The sequence below is a fragment of the Sciurus vulgaris genome, assembly GCF_902686455.1.
Source record: "Sciurus vulgaris genome assembly, chromosome: 1".
NCBI classification, from domain to species: domain Eukaryota; kingdom Metazoa; phylum Chordata; class Mammalia; order Rodentia; family Sciuridae; genus Sciurus; species Sciurus vulgaris.
The window spans coordinates 192,252,496-192,274,278 of NC_136461.1; the positions used below are offsets into that span (position 1 = coordinate 192,252,496).

The following is a 21,783-nucleotide window of genomic DNA, read 5'->3' on the forward strand; positions in this document are numbered from 1 at the left end:
AGCCCCTTGCCACCTCTCTGTTCTAACCCCAATGGCTAAACCAACCACCCACACAGTAAACCATTACTGTCCTCTACTTAATAGTTTTCATTTCCTCTTATTTTACCTAAACCCTCACTCCTTTTCTCTTTCTTCTAGATGAACTCTGCAACATATTCCAGTTCTTAGTTACGAATTGGTTCCCTGGTTCTAAGTCTAAGACATCTGAGACTTCATCTCAGCTCAGGAACAAAGGAGGCAGGGATCCAACACAAAAGCCTTGAACCCAAGGAAAAGTATAAATGAGTAAGTAGACTTCGAGGTACCGCATAGGAAAAGGGTGAACTGGAAAGCACATACCCTGCCTACGAAGGCCTCTCAGTTAAATCTTCAAGAGAAACTGGAAATCTACATTTTTTTATGTGTGATATCTTTTATTTTAAGTCAACCATTTCAAAAATTTTTGCAAGAATTACCCAGACTGAATAAAAGACATCTCACCTGGATGAGCAGAATATGCCTCCCCAAACCCATGTGCCCTTAATCTAGATTCCAAAGACTGAAGGGAGATCATTTTATTGCTGCTCTACCTTTCTCTTATGAGCCTCTCACATGACTCTCAGTCTCAGACCAAGGTGGGCTCTCACAGCAGAAGATCCCCAGCTATCGCTGGGAGGCAGGAAGAGAAGAAACCCCCCCCCCCCCCCTTTTTTTTTTTAGGAACGTCACTTGACTTTACTCAGGTTAGGCTGAAGTTGTGCTTCTGACCTCCCAAAGATGAAGCTGAGCGCCTTCTCTCAAAGAAACATTGTTATACACAATGGCTAGGTTTGATACTTCTATTCTCCATCTGTGATATGCCTTCAAAGGGCTTTTGGTAGGCTAGTTTGGTAACGTTACACTATCCAATATTATTAACAATGTGTTTATGGAAAAACTACATTTAAAATTCTAAAATCAATACACATAAAAATAAACTTTTGGAATACCACCCTTTGTAAAATGCATGTTTTCTAAAATCTAAATATTGCTGTTGAGTTTTAAGAGGTATTCATTAGTTTTAGGGTACTGAATAGCCTAAATATATTTAAAGGAAATTATAAAGGCATATTAAAGAGTACATTTAAAATTAAAGTTTAATAGATCAGTCCACATAACTGGTATATACTTCTACATGAATACCAATGAAAGTTAAAATTTTAATGTTTTACTATTTCCTACCACTAGCCTGTATCTGTCTCTCCCAAGTCTTCCCATATGATGCCATGACATACAACAAAGATTGAGGGCATAAAAAGGTATTAAAATTTGCTTCTACACAGGTTTGTGGGCCACATCATAAAGGAAATCCAAATAATGTATTCAACTTCTTTTTGAAATAGAAATTAATTTGACTCTTGGAAGTTCAGACAGAATTATTTTTTCATAGACAATGAAGACAGGCAGAAGCATCATAAACTATATCAGTAAGTTTTAATCACATATGCTTTGTAATTTTTAAAAACTGTAGAAAATTATTCATTTCTAGTAAGTTTAATACATTGATGTTCAGGCAAAATTATACCAAAATGAAAACTAAAACCAAGTTAATACATGGCCTGAGTGGCAGAGTGCTTTGCTTGCCTAGCATGTGTCAGGTTCAATCTCCAGCACCAAAAGAAAAACAAACCAAACCCCACAAATTAATAACAAAAGCAAAAAAAAAACCAAAAAAACAAAAACAAAACCAAAAAAAAACCAAAAAAACAAAAAACAAAAAACCCAAACAACTATAGAATAAGAAATCAGCAGGGGCCAAGAAATGTGAAAACTCATTCATCAGAGTAAATGTCGAAGTGCAATAGTCTGGAGTCTCAACATCAAAATATTTGAGGTGTCACTTTTGTTTGAAGTCTCAATCACAGTGACACCTAAGCTCTTCAAATCAATAAACAGTACTCCACTGTTTATATCAGAAAATTCTGGTTACATATCTTGTTTTTCCACTCTGTTTCTTGAAAATATGAAGACTTAATCTTTGTTTCATGGTATTTACCAGTAATTAATGTTTATTACTCTTTATTTGGATTGTAATCTCTTAGTGAGCAACAAAAGAACAGAATAAGCAGAAAAATATGTAAAACCATGGAAAAGGTAACAAGCACATCTAAATTAAATTACCTTTCATAAACTTAAGCCTAATTAGTATGCAATAATTTATAAAGATAAAACATGCTAGAAATGAATCATGAACACTGAGTATGTGGAGGAAAATAAATGGTTAGCTTTCATATTTTATAAAGCTATAATGTTTCTACCTAAGTTAGCATTTGTCGTAACAATTAGAAAATATAATGAGAGGAAGGAGCAAAATGTTAATTTAATGGGTATATGTAATGGTAGAATGTGGAATGATTTTTATTCTCATTTATTTTTCTGTTATTTTCAAGTTTCCTGCAACAGAAGTGCATTTCTTTTGAAATAGAAAAAAGTCTAATTTAAAAGTCTTTAAAGTTAAATAAAGTCAATGTACTATAAAGAAAGCAACTCCTAAGATCTATATTTTAAAAGTATTTTTCCAAGTTGATAAAGTAACTCTGTAGTTTACAGATTTGTTCTTGAGGGGGAAAAAAAAAGGAAATTATTTAATTCGTTTTACCTGCTCCCTTACGTGTAAGTTCCATACTCCACTGGGGTTTTGTGGCGGCTGTGCTATCGCAACCTGATGAATGTTGGGGCATTAAAGCAGAACGAGAGCTAGCTGGTCGATATTTGGAGAGTCCTAAAATGCCAAACAAGAGGGAAAGGATGGATTTATTTCCTTGTTTCCTAAAAGTTGAAAAAAAAGCCTGACCAGTTTTTATGAGTTACCCTTAAAATTAGAGATAGTTGAACCACAGTAAAATTCTGATAATAAAAAGAATACCCTTTAAAAACTACCAAAGATCCCACTTAATTTAACCTTTTGTCCCAGGTCCTATTTAAATCTGAGTTTAAATCTGAAAATAATACACATTTAACAGAGACAATAAGGTGGAATGACTTGGTAAACATATTAATTAGACTCTATATTCTGTCACAGGAACCACTTCAAAAAATTTTTTTCTAATGTGAAACTCTGCACATAGTAAAATTTGCCTACTCTTCCCAAAATCCACTGATAAATTACATTATAAACTTTATTAAAAATAGATAAAAATCCCTAAAAATTATTTATGGATTACAGAAGACATTTAAGACAGGAAGTGAGCAAGGCATGGCTGCTCACATCTATAATCCCAGTGGCTGGGGAAGCTGAAGCAGGAGGATTTCAAGCCTGAGGCTGGCCTCAGCAACCTAGTAAGGCCCTAAGCAAGTTGGTAAGACCCTATCTCAAAATAGAAAATAAAAAGGATTGGGGATGTAGCTCAGTGATAAAGTGCTTCTGAGTTCAATCTCCAATGCCAAACAAAAACAAACAATGGATAGTGGTTTAATGGCATAACATGAACAGATTCCAAAGGATCAGTTTCTGATACCAAAGTTACCAACAAATATTTATTTGTTTGTTAATTCCCTCACTTATAAAATGGAAAAGTCCAAAGATTAGGGTCTAGCTGGCCATTACTTATGTGTGTCACTTCAGGCAAGGCACTGAAATATCTCTGCTCAAGTTTACTACTTACTGAGCAGAACAAATAATTATTAAGATCTCTTACAATTATAAAAGCAAAAGAATTCAGGACCAATTAGTTTCCAATTATATCTTAGGCTCATATTCTATCTGAAACCTGTTCTCCAATTCTGTAGTTCATCATAGATTACCAGACAATAAAATATAATTTAGGTCTCATAAATAAAAAGACAAACAAGCAAACCAAGATGAGTAGTGGGGACAGTAGAACATGTTTAAAAAAAAGTAAAAACAGCCAGGGCCCTAGGACCCCTGGCCAGACTGACTGAGCCCTGTCTCCAAGATCCCTCAGCCCAACCAAACATTCCCTGCCTCTGGGTCCCTCACATCTACTGACTGCTCCCTGCCCCCAACACCAAGACCAGCTGACTGCGCCCTATCACCGGGACCCCAACCGACTGATTGCACCCAGCCTCCAGGATCCCACAAACACACCAAACACACTGGACCTCCAGGACCCCTGCCTGACCAACCACATCCCGTCTCCAGGACCTCCAGCTGACCACGTCCACACCCTGAGCTGCAGCTCCCCATTTGCCAACACATTATGAAGCCAGAGCGGCCATCTTGGATAATCCTGGAAGCCTTAGCTCCGAGCTTTGGGTGGGGCAAATCCCATCCTGCTACACCTGCTGGAGGCTTAAAGCTCATTGTCAGGAACCTCTCATGCATCAGGCTACTGAACACTGGGAGGTTTCATTAGTATATGACTGTTATACAGAAGATTTTCTTTTTTCTCCTTTTTAAAAAAATTTAAGTTTTTATTTCTTTACTTTCTTGCTTTCTTTTCCTTTTGTTTACCTGTTCCCTCAGAGTCTCTTTCTCCCTTTTTTGCATGCTAACATCCAATTTCTTTTGATTACACTCTCGCCCTTTCTATTTTCTAGAACTTCTGTATATTCTTTTCTTATCCCATTAACAGCTACATTCTACATCCCTCTGCATCCTCTTTGTCCTCCATTAGAAACTGCAGACCTTACTGCAAACCTGTTTGTTTTACCAAAGATAATATTCGAACTCATTTTGTTCATTACGACAATTTTGTTATTGTCCCCATAGGGGCTATTTGGTCTAGGATTGCATAGTGTCTGATTTGGGCACTGCTAATATTGATCTCCCCTTAAAGAAAGGGTTTTGGAAACCTACAGGGCCCCTATAAGCCTATAGGGGGAAATCTGCAGTACCCCAGATCTGCACTGCTAGAGGGGAAGATACATGAACAACATGAAAAAACAAGGGAAGAAAATGATCCAAACAAATCTAGATTCTATAGTAATAGAATCCAATGACAGTGTGGTAGAAGAAATGTAAGAAAAGGACTTCAGTTTATACATGATTAAGATGATTCGCAAAGCAAAGGATGAGATAAGAGAGCAAATGCAGGCAATGAATGATAATACCAATAAGCTGAAAGACCACCTGCAAGAAGCAAAAGATCATTTCAACAAAGAGATAGAGATTCTCAAAAAAAACCAAACAGAAATCCTTGAAATGAAGGAGATAATAAAACAAAAAACTCAATGGAAATCATCACCAAAAGACTAGACCACTTGGAAGACAGAACCTCAGACAATGAAGACAAAATATTTAATCTTGAAAATGAAGTTGCCCAAGCAGAGAAATTGGTAAGAAATCATGAACAGAACTAAATCATGAACAGAACTGGTAAGAAATAAGAACTATGGGACATCATGAAAAGACCAAATTTAAGAATTATTGGGATTGAGGAAGGCACAGAGAAAAAAACCCAAGGAATGAACAACCTATTCAATGAAATAATATCAGAAAATTTCCCAAACCTGAAGAATGAAATGGAAAATCAAATACAAGAGGCTTACAGAACACCAAATGCACAAAATCACAACAGATCCACACCAAGGCACATTATAATGAAAATGCCTAACATTCAAATAACGATAGGATTTTGAAGGCCGCAAGAGAAAAGTATCAGATTACATATAGGGGGAGACCAATACGGATAGCAGCCGACTTCTCAACCCAGACTCTAAAAGCTAGAAGGGCCTGGAACAACATATGTCAAGCTCTGAAAGAACATGGTTGCCAACCAAGAATCCTATACCCAGAAAAACTAACCTTCAGATTTGAAGATGAAATAAAATCCTTCCATGATAAACAAAAGTTAAAACAATTTACAAATAGAAAGCCTGAGCTACAGAATGTTCTCAACAAAATATTCCATGAGGAGGAAATAAAAAACAACAATGTAGGTCAGCAAAGGGAGGAACTACCTTAGAGAAAAAACCACTCAAAGGAGAAACTGAGCCAAGTTAAAAACCAAAAATAAGCCCAAATGACTGGAAATACAAATCATATGTCAATAATAACCCTGAACTTTAATGGCCTAATTTCATCAATCAAAAGACACAGACTGGCAGAATGGATTAAAAAGAAAGACCCAACAATATGCTGTCTGCAAGAGACTCATCTCATAGAAAAAGACATCCACAGACTAAAGGTGAAAGGATGGGTAAAAACCTACCACGCACATGGACTCAGTAAAAAAGCGGGGGTTTCCATCCTTATATCAGATAAAGTGGACTTCAAGCCAAAGTTAGTCAGAAGGGATAAAGAAGGACATTTCATACTGCTTAAGGGAACCATAAATCAGGAAGACATAATGATAGTAAATATTTATGCCCCAAACAATGATGCATCCCTGTACATCAAACAACTCCTTCTCAATTTCAGGAATCATATAGACCACAACACAATAATTCTGGGCGATTTTAACGCACCGCTATCACCACTAGATAGATCTTCCAAACAAAATCCAACCAAAGAAACCATAGAACTCAATAACACAATAAATAACCTAGACTTAATAGACATATATAGAATATTCCATCCATCAATGAGCAGATTCCCTTTCTTCTCAGCAGCACATGGAACCTTCTCGAAAATAGACCATATGTTATGCCAAAAAGCAGCCCTTAGGAAATGCAAAAAACAGAGATACTGCTTGTGTTCTATCAGTTCATAATGGACTGAGAGTAGAAATCAATGACAAAATAAAAAAGGGAAATTACTCCAACACCTGGAGACTAAATAATATGCTATTGAATGAAACATGGATAACAAAAAACATCAGGGAGGAGATAAAAAAATTCTTAGAGGTCAATGAGAATGATGATATAACATATCAAAATCTCTGGAACACTATGAAAGCAGTACTAAAAGGAAAATTCATTGCATGGAGCGCATTCCAGAAAAGAATGAAAAGTCAACAACTAAATGACCTAACATTACAGCTCACAGCCCTAGAAAAAGAAGAATGGAATAACAGAAAAAGTAGTAGAAGACAGGAAATAATTAAAATCAGAGCTGAAATCAATGAAATTGAAACAAAAGAAACTATTCAAAAAATTGACAAAACAAAAAGTTGGTTCTTTGAGAATGTAAACAAAATAGACAAACCCTTAGCCACACTAACAAAGAGAAGGAGAGAGAAGACTCAAATTACTAAAATTCATGATGAAAAAGGAAATATCACGACAGACACCACTGAGATACAGAATATAATGAGAAGCTACTTTGAAAATCTGTATTCCAACAAAATAGAAACTACGGAAGACATTGACAAATTTCTAGAGACATATGCCCCTCCCAAACTGAACCAGGAGGACATACACGATTTAAACAGATCAATATCAAGCAATGAAGTAGAAGAAGCCATTAAAAACCTACCATCCAAGAAAAGCCCAGGACCAAACAGATTCTCAGCCGAGTTCTACAAGACATTCAAAGAAGAACTCATTCCAATACTTCTCAAAGTATTCCAGGAAATAGAAAAGGAGGGTACACTGCCGAACTCATTCTATGAAGCTAATATCACCCTCATACCCAATCCAGGAAAAGACACATCAAGGAAAGAAAATTTTAGACCAATATCCTTGATGAATATAGATGCAAAGATCCTTAACAAAATATTGGCAAACCGTATCCAAAAACATATTAAGAAAATTGTGCACCTTGATCAAGTGGGGTTCATCCCTGGAATGCAAGGATGGTTTAAGATTCGTAAATCAATCAATGTAATCCACCATGTCAATAGAATTAAGGATAAGAATCATATGGTTATTTCAATTGACACAGAAAAAGCGTTCGACAAAATACAACACCCCTTCATGCTCTAAACACTAGAAAATATAGGGATAGTAGGAACATACCTGAACATTGTAAAGGCTATTTATGCTACGCCCATGGCCAACATCATTTTTAATGGAGAAAAACTGAAACCATTCCCTTTAAAAATGGGAAGAAGACAGGGATGTCCTCTTTCACCACTTCTATTCAACATTGTCCTAGAAACTCTAGCCAGAGCAATTAGGCAGACTAAAGCAATTAAAGGGATACGAATAGGAAAAGAGGAACTTAAGTTGTCACCATTTGCTGATGACATGATTCTATATTTAGAGGATCCAAAACCTCCTCCAGAAACCTTCTAGACCTCATCAATGAATTCAGCAAAATAGCAGGCTATAAAATCAACACGCATAAATCTAAAGCATTTTTATACGCAAGTGACGAAATAGCTGAAAGGGAAGTGAGGAAAACAACTCCATCTGCAATAGCCTCAAAAAAAAAAAAATACTTGGGCATCAATCTAACCAAAGAGGTAAAGGATCTCTATAATGAAAACTACAAAACATTGAAGAAAGAAATTAAGGAAGACCTTAGAAGATGGAAAGATCTCCCATGTTCTTGGATAGGCTGAACTGATATTGTCAAAATGGCCATACTACCAAAAGTGCTATACAGATTCAATGCAATTCCAATTAAAATCCCAATGATGTACCTTACAGAAATAGAGCAAGCAATCATGAAATTCATCTGGAAGAATAAGAAACCCAGAATAGCTAAAGCAGTCCTTAGCAGGAAGAATCAAACAGGGGGGGTATCTCAATACCAGAACTTCAACTATACTACAAAGCAATAGTAACAAAAACAGCATGGTATTGGCACCAAAATAGAAAGGTAGATCAATGGTACAGAATAGAGGACATGGACACAAACCCAAATAAATACAATTTTCTAATAGTAGACAAAGGTGCCAAAAATATGCAATGGAAAAAAGGTAGCCTCTTCAACAAATGGTGCTGGGAAAACTGGAAATCCATATGCAACAGAATGAAATTAAACCCCTATCTCTCACCCTGCACAAAACTCAACTCTCAATGGATCAAGGACCTTGAAATCAGACCACAGACCCTGCATCTTATAGAAGAAAAGTAGGTCCAAATCTTCACCTTGTTGGCTTAGGATCAGACTTCCTTAACAGGACTCCCATAGCACAAGAAATAAAAGCAAGAATCAATAACTGGGACAGATTCAAACTAAATAGCTTTCTCTCAGGAAAGGAAACTATCAGCAATGTGAAGAGAGAGCCTACAGAGTGGGAGAAAATCTTTGCCACTCATATTTCAGATAGAGCACTAATTTCCAGAATATATAAAGAACTCAAAAAACTCTACACCAGGAATACAAATAACCCAATCAACAAATGGGCTAAGGATATGAATAGACACTTCACAGAAGAAGATCTACAATAAATTGACAAACATATGAAAAAATGTTCACCATCTTTAGTAATAAGAGAAATGCAAATCAAAACTACACTAAGATTCCATCTCACCCCAATTAGAATGGCAATTATCAAGAATACAAGCAACAATAGGTGTTGGAGAGGATGTGGGGAAAAAGGTACACTCATACATTGCTGGTGGGGCTCCAAATTAGTGCAGCCACTCTGGAAAGCAGTGTAGAGATTCCTTAGAAAACATGGAATGGACCTACCATTTGACCCAGCTATCCCACTCCTTAGCCTATACCCAAAGGACTTAAAATCAGCATACTACAGAGATACAGCCACATCAATGTTCATAGCTGCTCAATTCACAATAGCCAGACTATGGAACCAACCTAGATGCCCTTCAATTGATGAATGGATAAAGAAACTGTGGTATATATATACAATGGAATATTAGTCAGCTTTAAAGAATAATAAAATTATGGCATTTGCAGGCAAATGGATGAAATTGGAGAATATCATGTTAAGTGAGATAAGCCAATCTCAAATATCCAAAAGACAAATGATCTCACTGATAAGCGGATGATGACACGTATTGGGGGGTGGGAGGAGGTCAGGAATGGAGGAAGAAGGGACTGTATAGAGGGAAAAGAGAGGTGGGAGGGGTGGGCGGGAAGGAAAAAAAATAACGGAATGAATCAAACATCATTATTCTATGTAAATGTATGAATATGCAAATGATATATTGTTACTCCATGTACAAACAGAAACAACATGTATTCCATTTGTTTACAATAAAAATAAATTTAAAAAAACAGTAAAATAAAAAAACCTCACTCAAATGTAAAGATCATAAATTACAACTACATGGAGGATATTAGGATGTTCAAATAAGAACATAAAGAAGAAACTACTTAGGAACGACAAAAAGAAAAAGAAGTCATTCATAATAGAAAAATGCATTAAAAAGTAAACCTGAGTAATAACAACAACAATTATTATTATTATTATTGGTACTGGGGATTGAACCCAGGTGTACTTAACCACTGAGCCATATCCCCAACCCTTTTCATTTTTTGAGACAGGGTCTCAGTTGCTGGGATTATAGTTTTACCACCACACCCAGCAGTAACCTGAAGTAATCATTTTAAAGTTATTATATAAGAATCTTAATACACTAAGGATAATAAAACGGATAATAAAAATGATGATACATGTAAATTAAAGGATTATACCTTATGTATCCATATGAATTTTAGAAACATTGAGTGAAAAAAGCAAGTCATATATTACCATACTATTTTCATAAAAATTCAAAAATAAGAGCAAGTGAACATACAGAATCATACATCTGTGCTATACACTATAAAGAAAAGCAACAAAACTAAAGTTAGAAAAAGAAAATTCAAAATGTAATTAACTACAGTGCAAAGTAAAAAGAACAGGACTAGGATAGAAACCTTATAAGAAGGTCCATGCTTGGAATATGATGTATAGGTTAAGTGAGGATCAAGTTCACAGATACTTGTTCTATTACTGTATTTCATGACTTACGTGCAAGTCATATCAAAGACTTTACCTCTGCCTTAAAAATTAAAACAAAAAATGTTTATGACATAGATTGATATAATCTTCAAAAGCATTATGGCCATACACAAAGCAATAGGTTAAATTTCCAGCACTGTTAAAAATAAATAAATAAATAAAAACACCATGGCAACAAATAACAAGAGGTTAAAAAAAGAGTGTCTTGTGCCATGTGCCTATAGTGCTAGTTACTTGGGAGGCTGAGGTAGCTATCCCTTGATCTCAGTAGTTCAAAATCAACCTGCGCTACATAGTGAAGTGAGATCACTCTTCACAAAAGAAGCTAAATGAAAATCTTCTTAAGATGAATATCTCACAATATAGCTAATATTCTTTTCAAGAATAATAAATTTTCAGGAATTTATCCTAAGAACATAATTTAACAGAAAAAGTATCAAAAGTTTTTTTGTGAAGATATTCAGTTCAGAACTGCCTATAAACAAGAAGGACTAGAAACAATCTAAATACCTGCATGCCAACAGGAAACAATAAGGTAAATTATAAGCAATATCAATTCAATAGTGTCCTAGATAGTATTTCCAAAAGAAAACTTGCTTTGAGAGATACATGAAAAGTCTAGTATATATTACACAAAATAGGCAGGCATAAAGAGAAAGTAGTGTTATAGGCAGCAATAACTTTAGTTTCAAACAAATTAATGTAAATATAGTTACATTATTAAAAAATAAATAAGACATAATATTTCATTTCAAAGTTGAGTCTACCACACATGCACACACACACACACATTTAAGAAATTAAAGCTATTGTAAAGAATCTAAACAGGCTTTACAAAAACAAGTTCAAAACCACACAAAATGTTTTAAAAGAATTAAAACAAAATCAAAAGAAATACTTTTAAATTTTTTTATTCTGCTAATGTGCTTTAAAATCTGATATAATCTAATATTTTATACTGGCTGCCTTTTATTTTCATTTGAAAATAAAGCAACAGACCTTAGAATGGAGATATGATGTGAACTCCTCCTCAGTGACAGTAGTATACTAATCTTACCTGGAGTTGATGGTCTTTCAAGCATGTTCAGATGATGGGAGATGAAGGCCTGACTATCATGAACAGTATCCATATCAATCTCCTCTTCATCTTGAGAATTTGAAAACTAAAACACAGGCACACAAAACAAACAAAAAGAAACAAAATAGAGTCATTACATCACTTTATATTTAGATCTTATCTTTTAGGAAAAGTGTCAGAAGCAATAGAATATATACCCCCTTATAATCTTAAAAGGAAAGGTAGTCTCTTTTCCTCAAAAGGTATTAAGAGAGAGAAAGGATTATGTGGTCCAGCCTCCAAAAGATGCTGATTAGAAATTACTGGAAATGTAATAGCAACTAAAATCTACTCCTATATTGTGGGAAGAAGTAGTGAGTTGTGGTGGAACGTGCACACATAGTTCCTTCCCCAAACAGAGAAGAAATATGAGATAATAGAAGTTAAATAATTGGATGGAGTGACTTAGAAGGACATTTGGATTCTTTTATGGATTTAGTCTGTTCCATATGTTCCTGCTAAGGAAAAACCATTCCAAGTATTCAAAAAGATATGAGAATGTGAATACCCTACACTGTTAATACAGGTTGAACCTGTATTTCTTACTCTGATTTTGAGTTTGACTTTACTGCTATCCTCATTCTTCTCCAGTATTTGACCAGGTTCTAGTGGGGACCCCAGTGGTGTATCAGCCTTCCTCTTCACTCCCTGCTGATGAGCTGATACATTACATGATGCTTCCTTGGCAAGGTGATCATCTTCCTGTGGCAATATTTAAGATCAAAATTAGACTTGTAAAGACAAGTAGCTCATATTATAGCTGAAAACTAATAGCTATAACAACCATGCATATTAAAGCATGCCCAAAGGCTAATAAGTTATCAGCAATGGGCTTAAAAATGTAACCTTTTTCTGTGTGTTTAACTTTTGGGGGGAGAATATAAGTATTAAAGTGAACTTCCAGAGCTTTTCCAAAAGAATTTATCTCTTAGTGTCACTTTTTTCACTTATCCTAAAGTGTAAATGTGCACAATTAACATATGGGCAAGAACAATAAACTATTTCCACAGGCTTATAAATATCTAAATATCTAAATCTGAAAGAGCTCCTTCAAATGAGACTTTTTTTTCCCCCATGTAAGAATTTGCCTTACTTCTTTAAAATCAATCTCTAAGACACATTTCAAATTTACAACAAATAAGTGTGATTACATTTCAAAAAATTTAGGTTAATAATTAAATTTAAAAATGACTTATTATCATAGAGATAATCTGAGTATCAAAATGTTAAAACACCAGTAGGGCATTGCTAGGCAAGTAATCTGGTCTAAATATTGGTGAAAAATGAAGCTTGAAGTACTAGAGACACTGTCATCAGTAAGAATACTGTTTCTGTAAAACTTTGTTTATAGTCAAATTATTAATATGTATCCTACAAATCTTTTTACAAAAAGGTTGGCAATTGTATAATGCACAATTAGAAAAGCTTTAAGGCAAACACACACAAATAAATAAAAAAATTTTAAAGACATTCTTCTTCCAAATTGGCAGCTTATTTATTTACCTGATCATTCATTCTTCAGTTTATTTTCATTCAACAAGCATTTGCCATATTTAGAATGATGCTAGGTACTACACAGAGCAACAATTTAAAAAGGGCTTTTGGGTTCAAATAACTTGGCATTAGCACATTTGGACAAAACAGGTTAATATGTAACAGGTAAACTATTCATTTTTATTTTCTACTACTCAGGAGAAATTTGATGCTCAAATATTTTTTTTTAAATGATTATGTCATCACAAAAGCAGTTAAGTGGACTGATTGTACATCACTTCTTATGTATGTTTACTTTAACTGTAAATGCTAAACAAATGTCAGCCAGAGTGAACTTTTTAGTTGCTATAAAATTTACCAGTTCACAGGAAGCAATTCTCTTTTCTGGATGGTTCTATAAAATAAAACTATATCCTCTGTATGTAATACATGTGATTCTTACAGGATTTTGAAATCCAACTAGCTGTGCATGACTGCTTGGATTACTCGCAGCTTCTTGGTTGCCTGCTACAGCCTCTGGAATTATAGTAGGATTCAAGACAGCTTTTTTCTCCTTCAGATTAAGAACCAACCCAAGCTCTGGTAAGGGTAAACAGGAAGGTCTACTGAGGCCAAAAAGTGTGAAATACAAGTCCACAGCACCACACCGCAACCTCCAGTCATGTGAAGTACCTGAGAAGTAAACAATACAGAAATTTTATTATCGTACCTTTATTCTTACAAAATGAGTATCAGACATCAACTAAAAAAAATCTAATATTCTAAAAACAATTTCTTTTTCTGGCTTTCAATCTTCTTTTACTTCTTTCTCACCAGTAATTAATTGTACCACATTCATTCATTCTCTGTCCAACTTGTCTGATTCTCTTTATTAACATACTGTCAGGCCAATATCACTCCATAAACCTTCATGTATCCTATCACAGAAACAAAATCCCCTATCTCTAAATCTTACTGTTAGGTTTTAAATATGGTGAGAAAGCACACAACTACTTGAAATAACATAATTCTAAATTTAGACTTATTCCAGAGGAGAATATCGTACTAAACTCGTTTGAATTGTGTTGTAATACTAACAGACATGTGTAAACTACAGGGATAGTAACAGGTAGTAAACACGCACTTGATCAGAAAATGACTGCCTAGGGAAGAAATTCAGTTCCAACTAGTAGAAAGACTAGAAGCAACCTCTTTTGATTTCTCTGGGTTTGTTTTTCCCAAAATAAGAGTTTTGGTCTGAGATTATACCATACACCTTGGCAATGACAGACCAAAACACTAACATCAGAGTTCTTTCTCACTTTCCTTTACTCCCCAGTAAAGCACTCCAGGTAGACACTGCCATTAACTACAACTGACTGACAAAATGAAATCTGTCACCTAGGGTTAAACAATCTCTATGCCATCTAGTTGGAATTTTAAATTATCTAGAGAATTTAAAACACATGAATAGAAGAAATAATACTGAAATTCTTCTTAATAAGAAAAATAAAAATCTATAAATGCTCAATTCTGAGAATTGTTGTCTCAAGAGAGTACCACTAATGTGTACAGAAAAAATGAAAAGGGGAGGTAGTACTGTAGCATATTTTGGACACCATAAATACTCAACTTTGTGGTTTCCAACAATGAATGTTATTAATAAATTATAGTCTAATGATTCTGATGACATGTACTCTAAAAGAAAATAACCATTTTATTAATTATGTGCAAAGGAAATCTATAATGGGAGGAGCTATAATTTTACTGAATTCACAGTATCTACTGTTACCATCTGGTGCACTGTGCTAGGCAGTTTCCATTCTACACTGCTGTGAAATAGCACTCATCATTCCTATTTGAGACATTTTCCATTTTGCTCCTGAGTGATGAGATAAGACATACACTATGGATAGAAGAGCGAGCAAGAGTTACTGATGAGGGTCAAGTTTTTATACCATAAAAACTAGAGAAACTGGAAATAGAAAAAATAGTACACAGTAAAAATAAGGCTTTTATAGTGGAAATTCATTTTCCTTCTTTGGAACAGGTATACCCACTCTTCAATGGCCTGCGATAGCTTTAATTTTTGTAGGCATTCATTATCCTCTTCCTCAAAGTATTTACATGTGTGTAAAGATTCCATAAAGGACAAGTTATCAGATTGCTGGGACTTTTATTAGCAAAAGTTGGAGAGTCTCAACCTTGTGAGGGAAGACAAAAATCCTGACGGGATAAGCAATAAATAACTAGCCCTCTATCTATCCATCCAGGAATAAAAGGAATAAATCTTAGGCATTTTATTAATAAGAAAAACTAGAGTGGTTTGGTGCACATTTATAGTTTGGAATAATACTAAATCTTGAGGAGCAATATTGCCTACTTACATATGCAGCAAATAACCATCGTGAACCTTTACATACTGTAGATGCCCCATGAAAGCATCCAGTTGTAAAGGCCTTAAAGTCCTCAAAGCTTTTTATTTTCTTTTTAATATTACTTTAATTTTAAAAACAGTGGCAATATATATTTGATGAGCTAAGGGTTTGTTTTGTTTTGGAAAATTAGTTAAAGGATAAGTAGATGACAGCAAAAGTTGCCAAATATACTGAGCTCCTAGCATATGATTTCTGCTACTTTTCCATTTTGTGTGGAATATTTGCTTTTGGTAAACCTGCAATATGGATGGGAAAATGAACATTGTTTTGTTCCTGCAGGAAGTTTTGGTAGTGATTTTTTCCTCTAAAATGGACTTATGTTCTCTATTCAAATCAGAAAATACCTCAGACAACACCGTAAAATTGTAAATCTGATACTACAATACAAATCATATATTCATTTTCTGAAGTCAATGTGAAAAAGCTACTAAGAAGAAAGCTTGCTTTGAAAGCCACTATTTTTAGGACATGCGTGAATAAACCTAGCACTCACTTTTTTTTTTTTGGGGGGGGGGTCCCTAGGGGTGCTTAACCATCAAGACACATCCCCAGCCCCTTTTTTTATATTTTATTTAGAGACAGGGTCTCACCCACTTGCTTAGGGCCTCGCTAATTTGCTGAGCCTGGCTTTGAACTCACGATCCTCCTGTCTCAGCTTCCCGAGTTGCTGGGATTTATAGGCCTGCGCCATCACACACTCTTTAGTGACCATGGAAACTTAAAAAATATGTACAAAGCTGAGCCAGAGGAATACAACTGTCCCTGGGAATTAATGTCCTGGTCTTTCTGTTCCTTTTACTTGAAGCGGAAATAGCAAATTCACTTATATTTTTATGCATGTTCACATAAATATATAATTTCCAATACAGATGAAATAATACATTTTCACTTACTTCCAACATCTCTATCCCTAATAGGTACAGTGTAACAGAAAACTTTAAAAACGTTCTCATATTATGAATACTGTTTAATTCCTTATTCTGAAACCTAACATATCCTCTCTAACTGAATTAGATACTGTTTCTCATTCTAAGCTCTAGAGTATAGCTGCAAACTTTCAAACACTAAAAATAATTATGATGTAAATAAGCAGTTAACCTTCACTGTCTTGAACAATAACATGAATGTTATATCATTCTTGAAGTAACATGCCAAACCTTGAAGAGCAAGTTGGGAGTAATGACTAAAATTTCCTTTGCAATGATAAACAGTCAGATATCCTCTCTACAATTAAGGCCTACATCTTCAGAAATGAAAACAACATTCTTAACCTGGCAATACCAGAAGAATTACTTGTGTCCTAAATATTAATCATGCATGGAAATGTCCAATTCTTCAGTTTTCATTTTTTAAATGTATTTTTAAACGTACTGTCATGGCCTATAATTCAGTACCTCACTAAAACTGTAAAAGGTAGATCTCATATGTTCTGAATTATGAGCCATGTTCCTTTGGGAAGGGAAAATCATTGTTTTTACTATGAAAAAAAAAAAAAAAAAAAACACAGAGTCAGCCAGGTCCTAACAATGCCTGCTCACTGCCCAAAGCATAAAACTCAAATTCCTGAGGTCCTTCACATTTGAGTCCCAATCTGTCATTCCGGATAACACTATTTTCTAAACACCCCTTCAGAACTTGAGGTTTTGTATATAATTCTATTTAATTTTATATATAATTCTCCTATATAACATGTCTTTTTTCTGCTGACAAAATCCTTCCCATTCCTCTAAAGCTAACTCAAATGACACCTCTCCAAATACACTCTAGCATTCCAGACAAGCTTCAGGGATCCCCAAAAGTTTGTTCTTTTAATTTTAGAAAGTATCTCCTTGTATTATAATTTATACAACGTTAATACAAAAAAAGATATTTTTGCACAAACGAAACCTCACAGTGGCAAACAGAAGGTGCTCAATAAATTACTATTGAATAAAATAATGTGTACAACTTTTAAAAAAGATTGCCAGCCGAGTATGGTGGTTCACACCTATAATCCCAGCAGCTCAGGAGTGTGAAGCAAGAAAATTGTAAGTTCAAAGCCAGCCTCAGCAACTTACTGGGGCCCCATGCAACTGAGCGAGACTCTGTCTTAAAATAAAAATAAAAAGAGCTGGGGATTTGTCTCAATGGTTAAGGGACTTTGGTATTAAAAAAAAAAAAAAAAAAAAAGACTGTCCTTGGACAATGTGATATTTTCAATAACCATGAATATCATGTCTCACTCTCAGATTTAAATATTATAAATCCTGTTTGAATGTTTCTGATCACACTTATTCCCTTTTACTGAGAAGTTCCTGAAAACACCAAAGCATTTGATTCTACATTTAATTCTTCAAAAGTACCTTATGATCCATCTTATAAGATGCTCTTTTCTTAATGACAATGACATTCTCTCCCACATATATATGTGTATTTGTAAATTTGTGTGTGTGTGTGTGTGTGTGTATTTTTGTTGTTGTTGTTGTTGTTACTGGGAATTGACTTAGTTGCCTTGCTAAGTTGCTGAGATTGGCTTCGAACTCATGATCCTCTTGCCTTAGCCTCCTAAGTCGCTGGGATTACAGGTGTGCACCACCATACCTGGCTCTCTCCCATATTTTAAAAATGGGTTCAGCCCATTTTATAACTCTGAAAAATCAACACACCTCAAATCCAGTCTGGACTAAGAAATAAGTAAACAAATGCAAGGAAATCTCTGTTGTCCATAGTTTGCTCTTCATATGTAAATTGAGATAATGCTCATCTCAAGTGACCAGATAACTCAGAAGACCCAACAAGGAGAGGCAGGCAAGGTTAGTTAGGATTTAGGAACTAGGTGGTATTCCAGCCCCTTTTGTTACTGGTGAATTATCTTTTTCTTTGGTAGTAGTGGGAAATGAACCCAGGATCTTGTGCATGCTAGGCAAGCACTCTACTACTGAGTAGTATCCCTTTACCCTTATTTTTAATTCGATACAGGATCTTGCTAAATTGTCCAGGCTAGCCTCAAACTTGCAATCCTTTTGCTTCAATCTCACAAGTACTTGAGATTACAGTTTGTGCTATGACACTAGGAATTTACTTTTCTTGAAAAATGACCATTAATAAGACAGAATGCCAATGAGAAAAATCCTCCAGATGAACTGGTATCCTAAAACCTTTGTTACAATTACAACTGTGGATAAAGCATGTAATTCATACACACAATGCCCCACACCTGACAAAAGGCAAATATACCCACATCTTTATAGTAGTGATATATAGTAGTGATATAACAAAATTATTTAATATTTTCCTTTTTTATTATTTTTTTCAGAAAAATTCTACATGATTTTATTATTTTTATCATTAAAAAAAAAAAACAAAAAACACCACTTTAGCCAGATGTAGGGGGCACACACCTATAATCCCTGCTACTCAGTAAGCAGAAGCAGGAACCCAGGAGATCTAAGTCATCCTGGGCAACATAGCAAGACTCCTTTAAAAAAAATACACACATACTTTAAAAAATTAAAGATAAGACAAAAACTGCATGGTACTGGCATAAAAACAGACAAATAGACCAATGATACAGAACAGAAGACAGAGACGAACGCATATATCTGCAGTCATCTGATCCTTAACAAAGGTACCAGAAACATACAAGGGAGAAAATACTGCCTTTTTAACAAATGGTGCTGGGAAAACTGGTTATCAACATGCAGAAGAATGAAACTAGACCCTTATCTCTCACCCTACCCCCAAATCAACTCAAAAATGGATCAAAGACCTAGGAATTAAACCAGAAACTATAAGACTCCTAGAAGAAAATGTAGAATCAACATTCCAATGTATAGGCATAGGAACATTTTTCTCAATAGGACCCCTAAAGCTCAGGAATAATGCCAAGAGTAAATAAATAGAATGGCATCAAATGAGAAAGCTTCTACACAGTAAACAATTAGAAATTTAAAGATAGAACCTAAAGAATGGGAGAAAATCTTTGTTAGCTATTCTTCTGACAGGATTAATATGTAGAATATATAAAGAACTCAAAAAACTTTATACCAAAAAAATCAAAACTACACTGAGATTTCAGTCAGAATGGCAGCCATCAAGAATGCAAATAACAATATATGTGGGAGAGGATGTAGAGGAAAAGGAACATTTTTACACTGTTGGTGGGATTGTAAATTTATACAACCTCTAGGAAATCAGCACGGAGATTTCTCAAAAGACTAGGGCATGGAATCACCATATGACCCAGCTATACCACTCCTTAGTATCATACTATAGTGGTACATGCATACCCATGTTTATAGCAGCATAATTCACAATAGCCAAACTATGGAACCAGCCTAGTTGTTCATCAATGGATGGATGGATTTAAGAAAATAAATGTGATATGTATATACCATGGAGTTTTATTCAGCCATAAAGAAAAATGAAATTGTGGCATTTGCAGGAAAATGGATGGAAGTAAAGACCATTAGGTCAAGTGAAATAAGTCAAACTCAGGTCAAGGGTCTTATGTTTTTTTCCTATGTGGAAGACAGAAAGGAAATAAGAAAAGAAAGGTGGGGGCGGATCTCATAAAAATCAAAGAGAGCTCAGTAGAGGAAAGGGACCAAGAGGTAGGAGGCTGGGAGGGAAGGGGAAGTGCTGGGAGTGATATTGGTCAAATAATATTGTTATATTGTGTACGTGTATGAATATGTAAGAACAAATCTCATAATTAAGTACAACTCTAATGCAGCAATAAAAAATGTGGAAAAATAAATTAAAAACCAAACAAAAGAAAGAGATTTCTTAGAACAGATCCATTCTACCCCAGAGGTTAAGGTTTGGAAGGGAAATGGCAATCTTTTATAATTCATCTACCTTATGTCCAATGTTGTTCAAAAACATTTTTTTTAGAATACTTCCAATTATTTATGCCATCCCCACTGTTAATACTGCTTCCGCTTATTTATAATCTGAAAAACTGACCAATAATTTGTTTATGATATTTGTTTGAGTGCAATCTCACTGATCTCACCGGTACAGACTATAGGCATAAAGAATTCCAAACCAAGGAAGCAACTTTACATTAGTTGAAGCCAATCAAAATTAAATACTAAGCATCATGAAAGACTCAATGTGTATAACAGCAACCTTCCAATGGGTTCAAACATTTTACAGAAATTGTTCCATTAATCTTAAACACCCATTTATTTTGTCCAAAATTTTTGCCTAGACAGTAATAAGAGAATTCTTCAAATTTCATTGTTTTCCTCAAATTTGTGATCTATTATGGTCAAGGAATCACAAATTCTTGTTAAAAAATATAATCAATATAGTTGAGTTTGTATCATATGCTAATGAGTGAATAGTTCTTTATAAGTTCATGAATTGTGTGATCAAATCCCGGGTCTAAATACTAGAAATAATATCTTTAAGGTAACCAGAGGTAGCAAAACATTAAGCATTATGTAAACAGCAGCAATCATTCTTCTAGAGATTAGGAAAACAATTTAGAAATATCTTAGTTTAGATAAGTTTATATGTTACTTTCTGAATATCTCAAAGACAACAGTGATCCTATTTTAAATTTTATTACATCTATTATATCTATTCTGATGACTTTACTTGGGGCTATTGAGTTATATTATGAAACTAAAAGACAGAAATTATGCAATCAGTATCTCAATGTTAGTAAAATAAATAATAAAATTAAAATATTAGAATTTGGCATTTAATTATGATTCAGTGAAGCAGCCACCAATGAGATAATCAAGATTACATTATTTTCCAATATTCTAGAGAGAAGATAAAATGACATACTCAAAATGCTTAAGTAGTAAAATGAACATGCACTGCTCTCCTACCTTCTATCTGTAGCAAATGCTTATCTATCTCTAAACAAAATACATTTCAGCCTATCTTTTGATCTAACCTTTAAACTAAAACGAATATTAGTTTCAACCTATCAGAGACCTCTTGCAAATCTGGTTAGATATATATTTAATACTTATAAACCCATAGAAAAAGACCAATAACCTGAATAAATAAAAAATGACTTAAAAAAAGACAC

At 34.5% G+C, this 21,783-nt stretch overlaps 1 protein-coding gene across 2 annotated transcripts in view; it reads right to left on the reverse strand.

Annotated features, from left to right (window-relative positions):
* The window catches only part of TAF2 (TATA-box binding protein associated factor 2), a 100,996-nt gene that overhangs the window by 8,732 nt on the left and 70,481 nt on the right, over positions 1 to 21,783 (reverse strand). The window contains exons 23-26 of one of the 2 annotated variants that reach the window (XM_079140495.1): positions 13,778 to 14,007; positions 12,388 to 12,543; positions 11,782 to 11,887; positions 2,618 to 2,740 (exon numbers count right to left, since the gene is read on the reverse strand). In XM_079140495.1, the coding sequence (XP_078996621.1) occupies positions 2,618 to 2,740; positions 11,782 to 11,887; positions 12,388 to 12,543; positions 13,778 to 14,007 (615 nt within the window). The remainder of the gene's footprint in view (positions 1 to 2,617; positions 2,741 to 11,781; positions 11,888 to 12,387; positions 12,544 to 13,777; positions 14,008 to 21,783) is intronic. The other variant, XM_079140496.1, reaches the window with a different exon arrangement.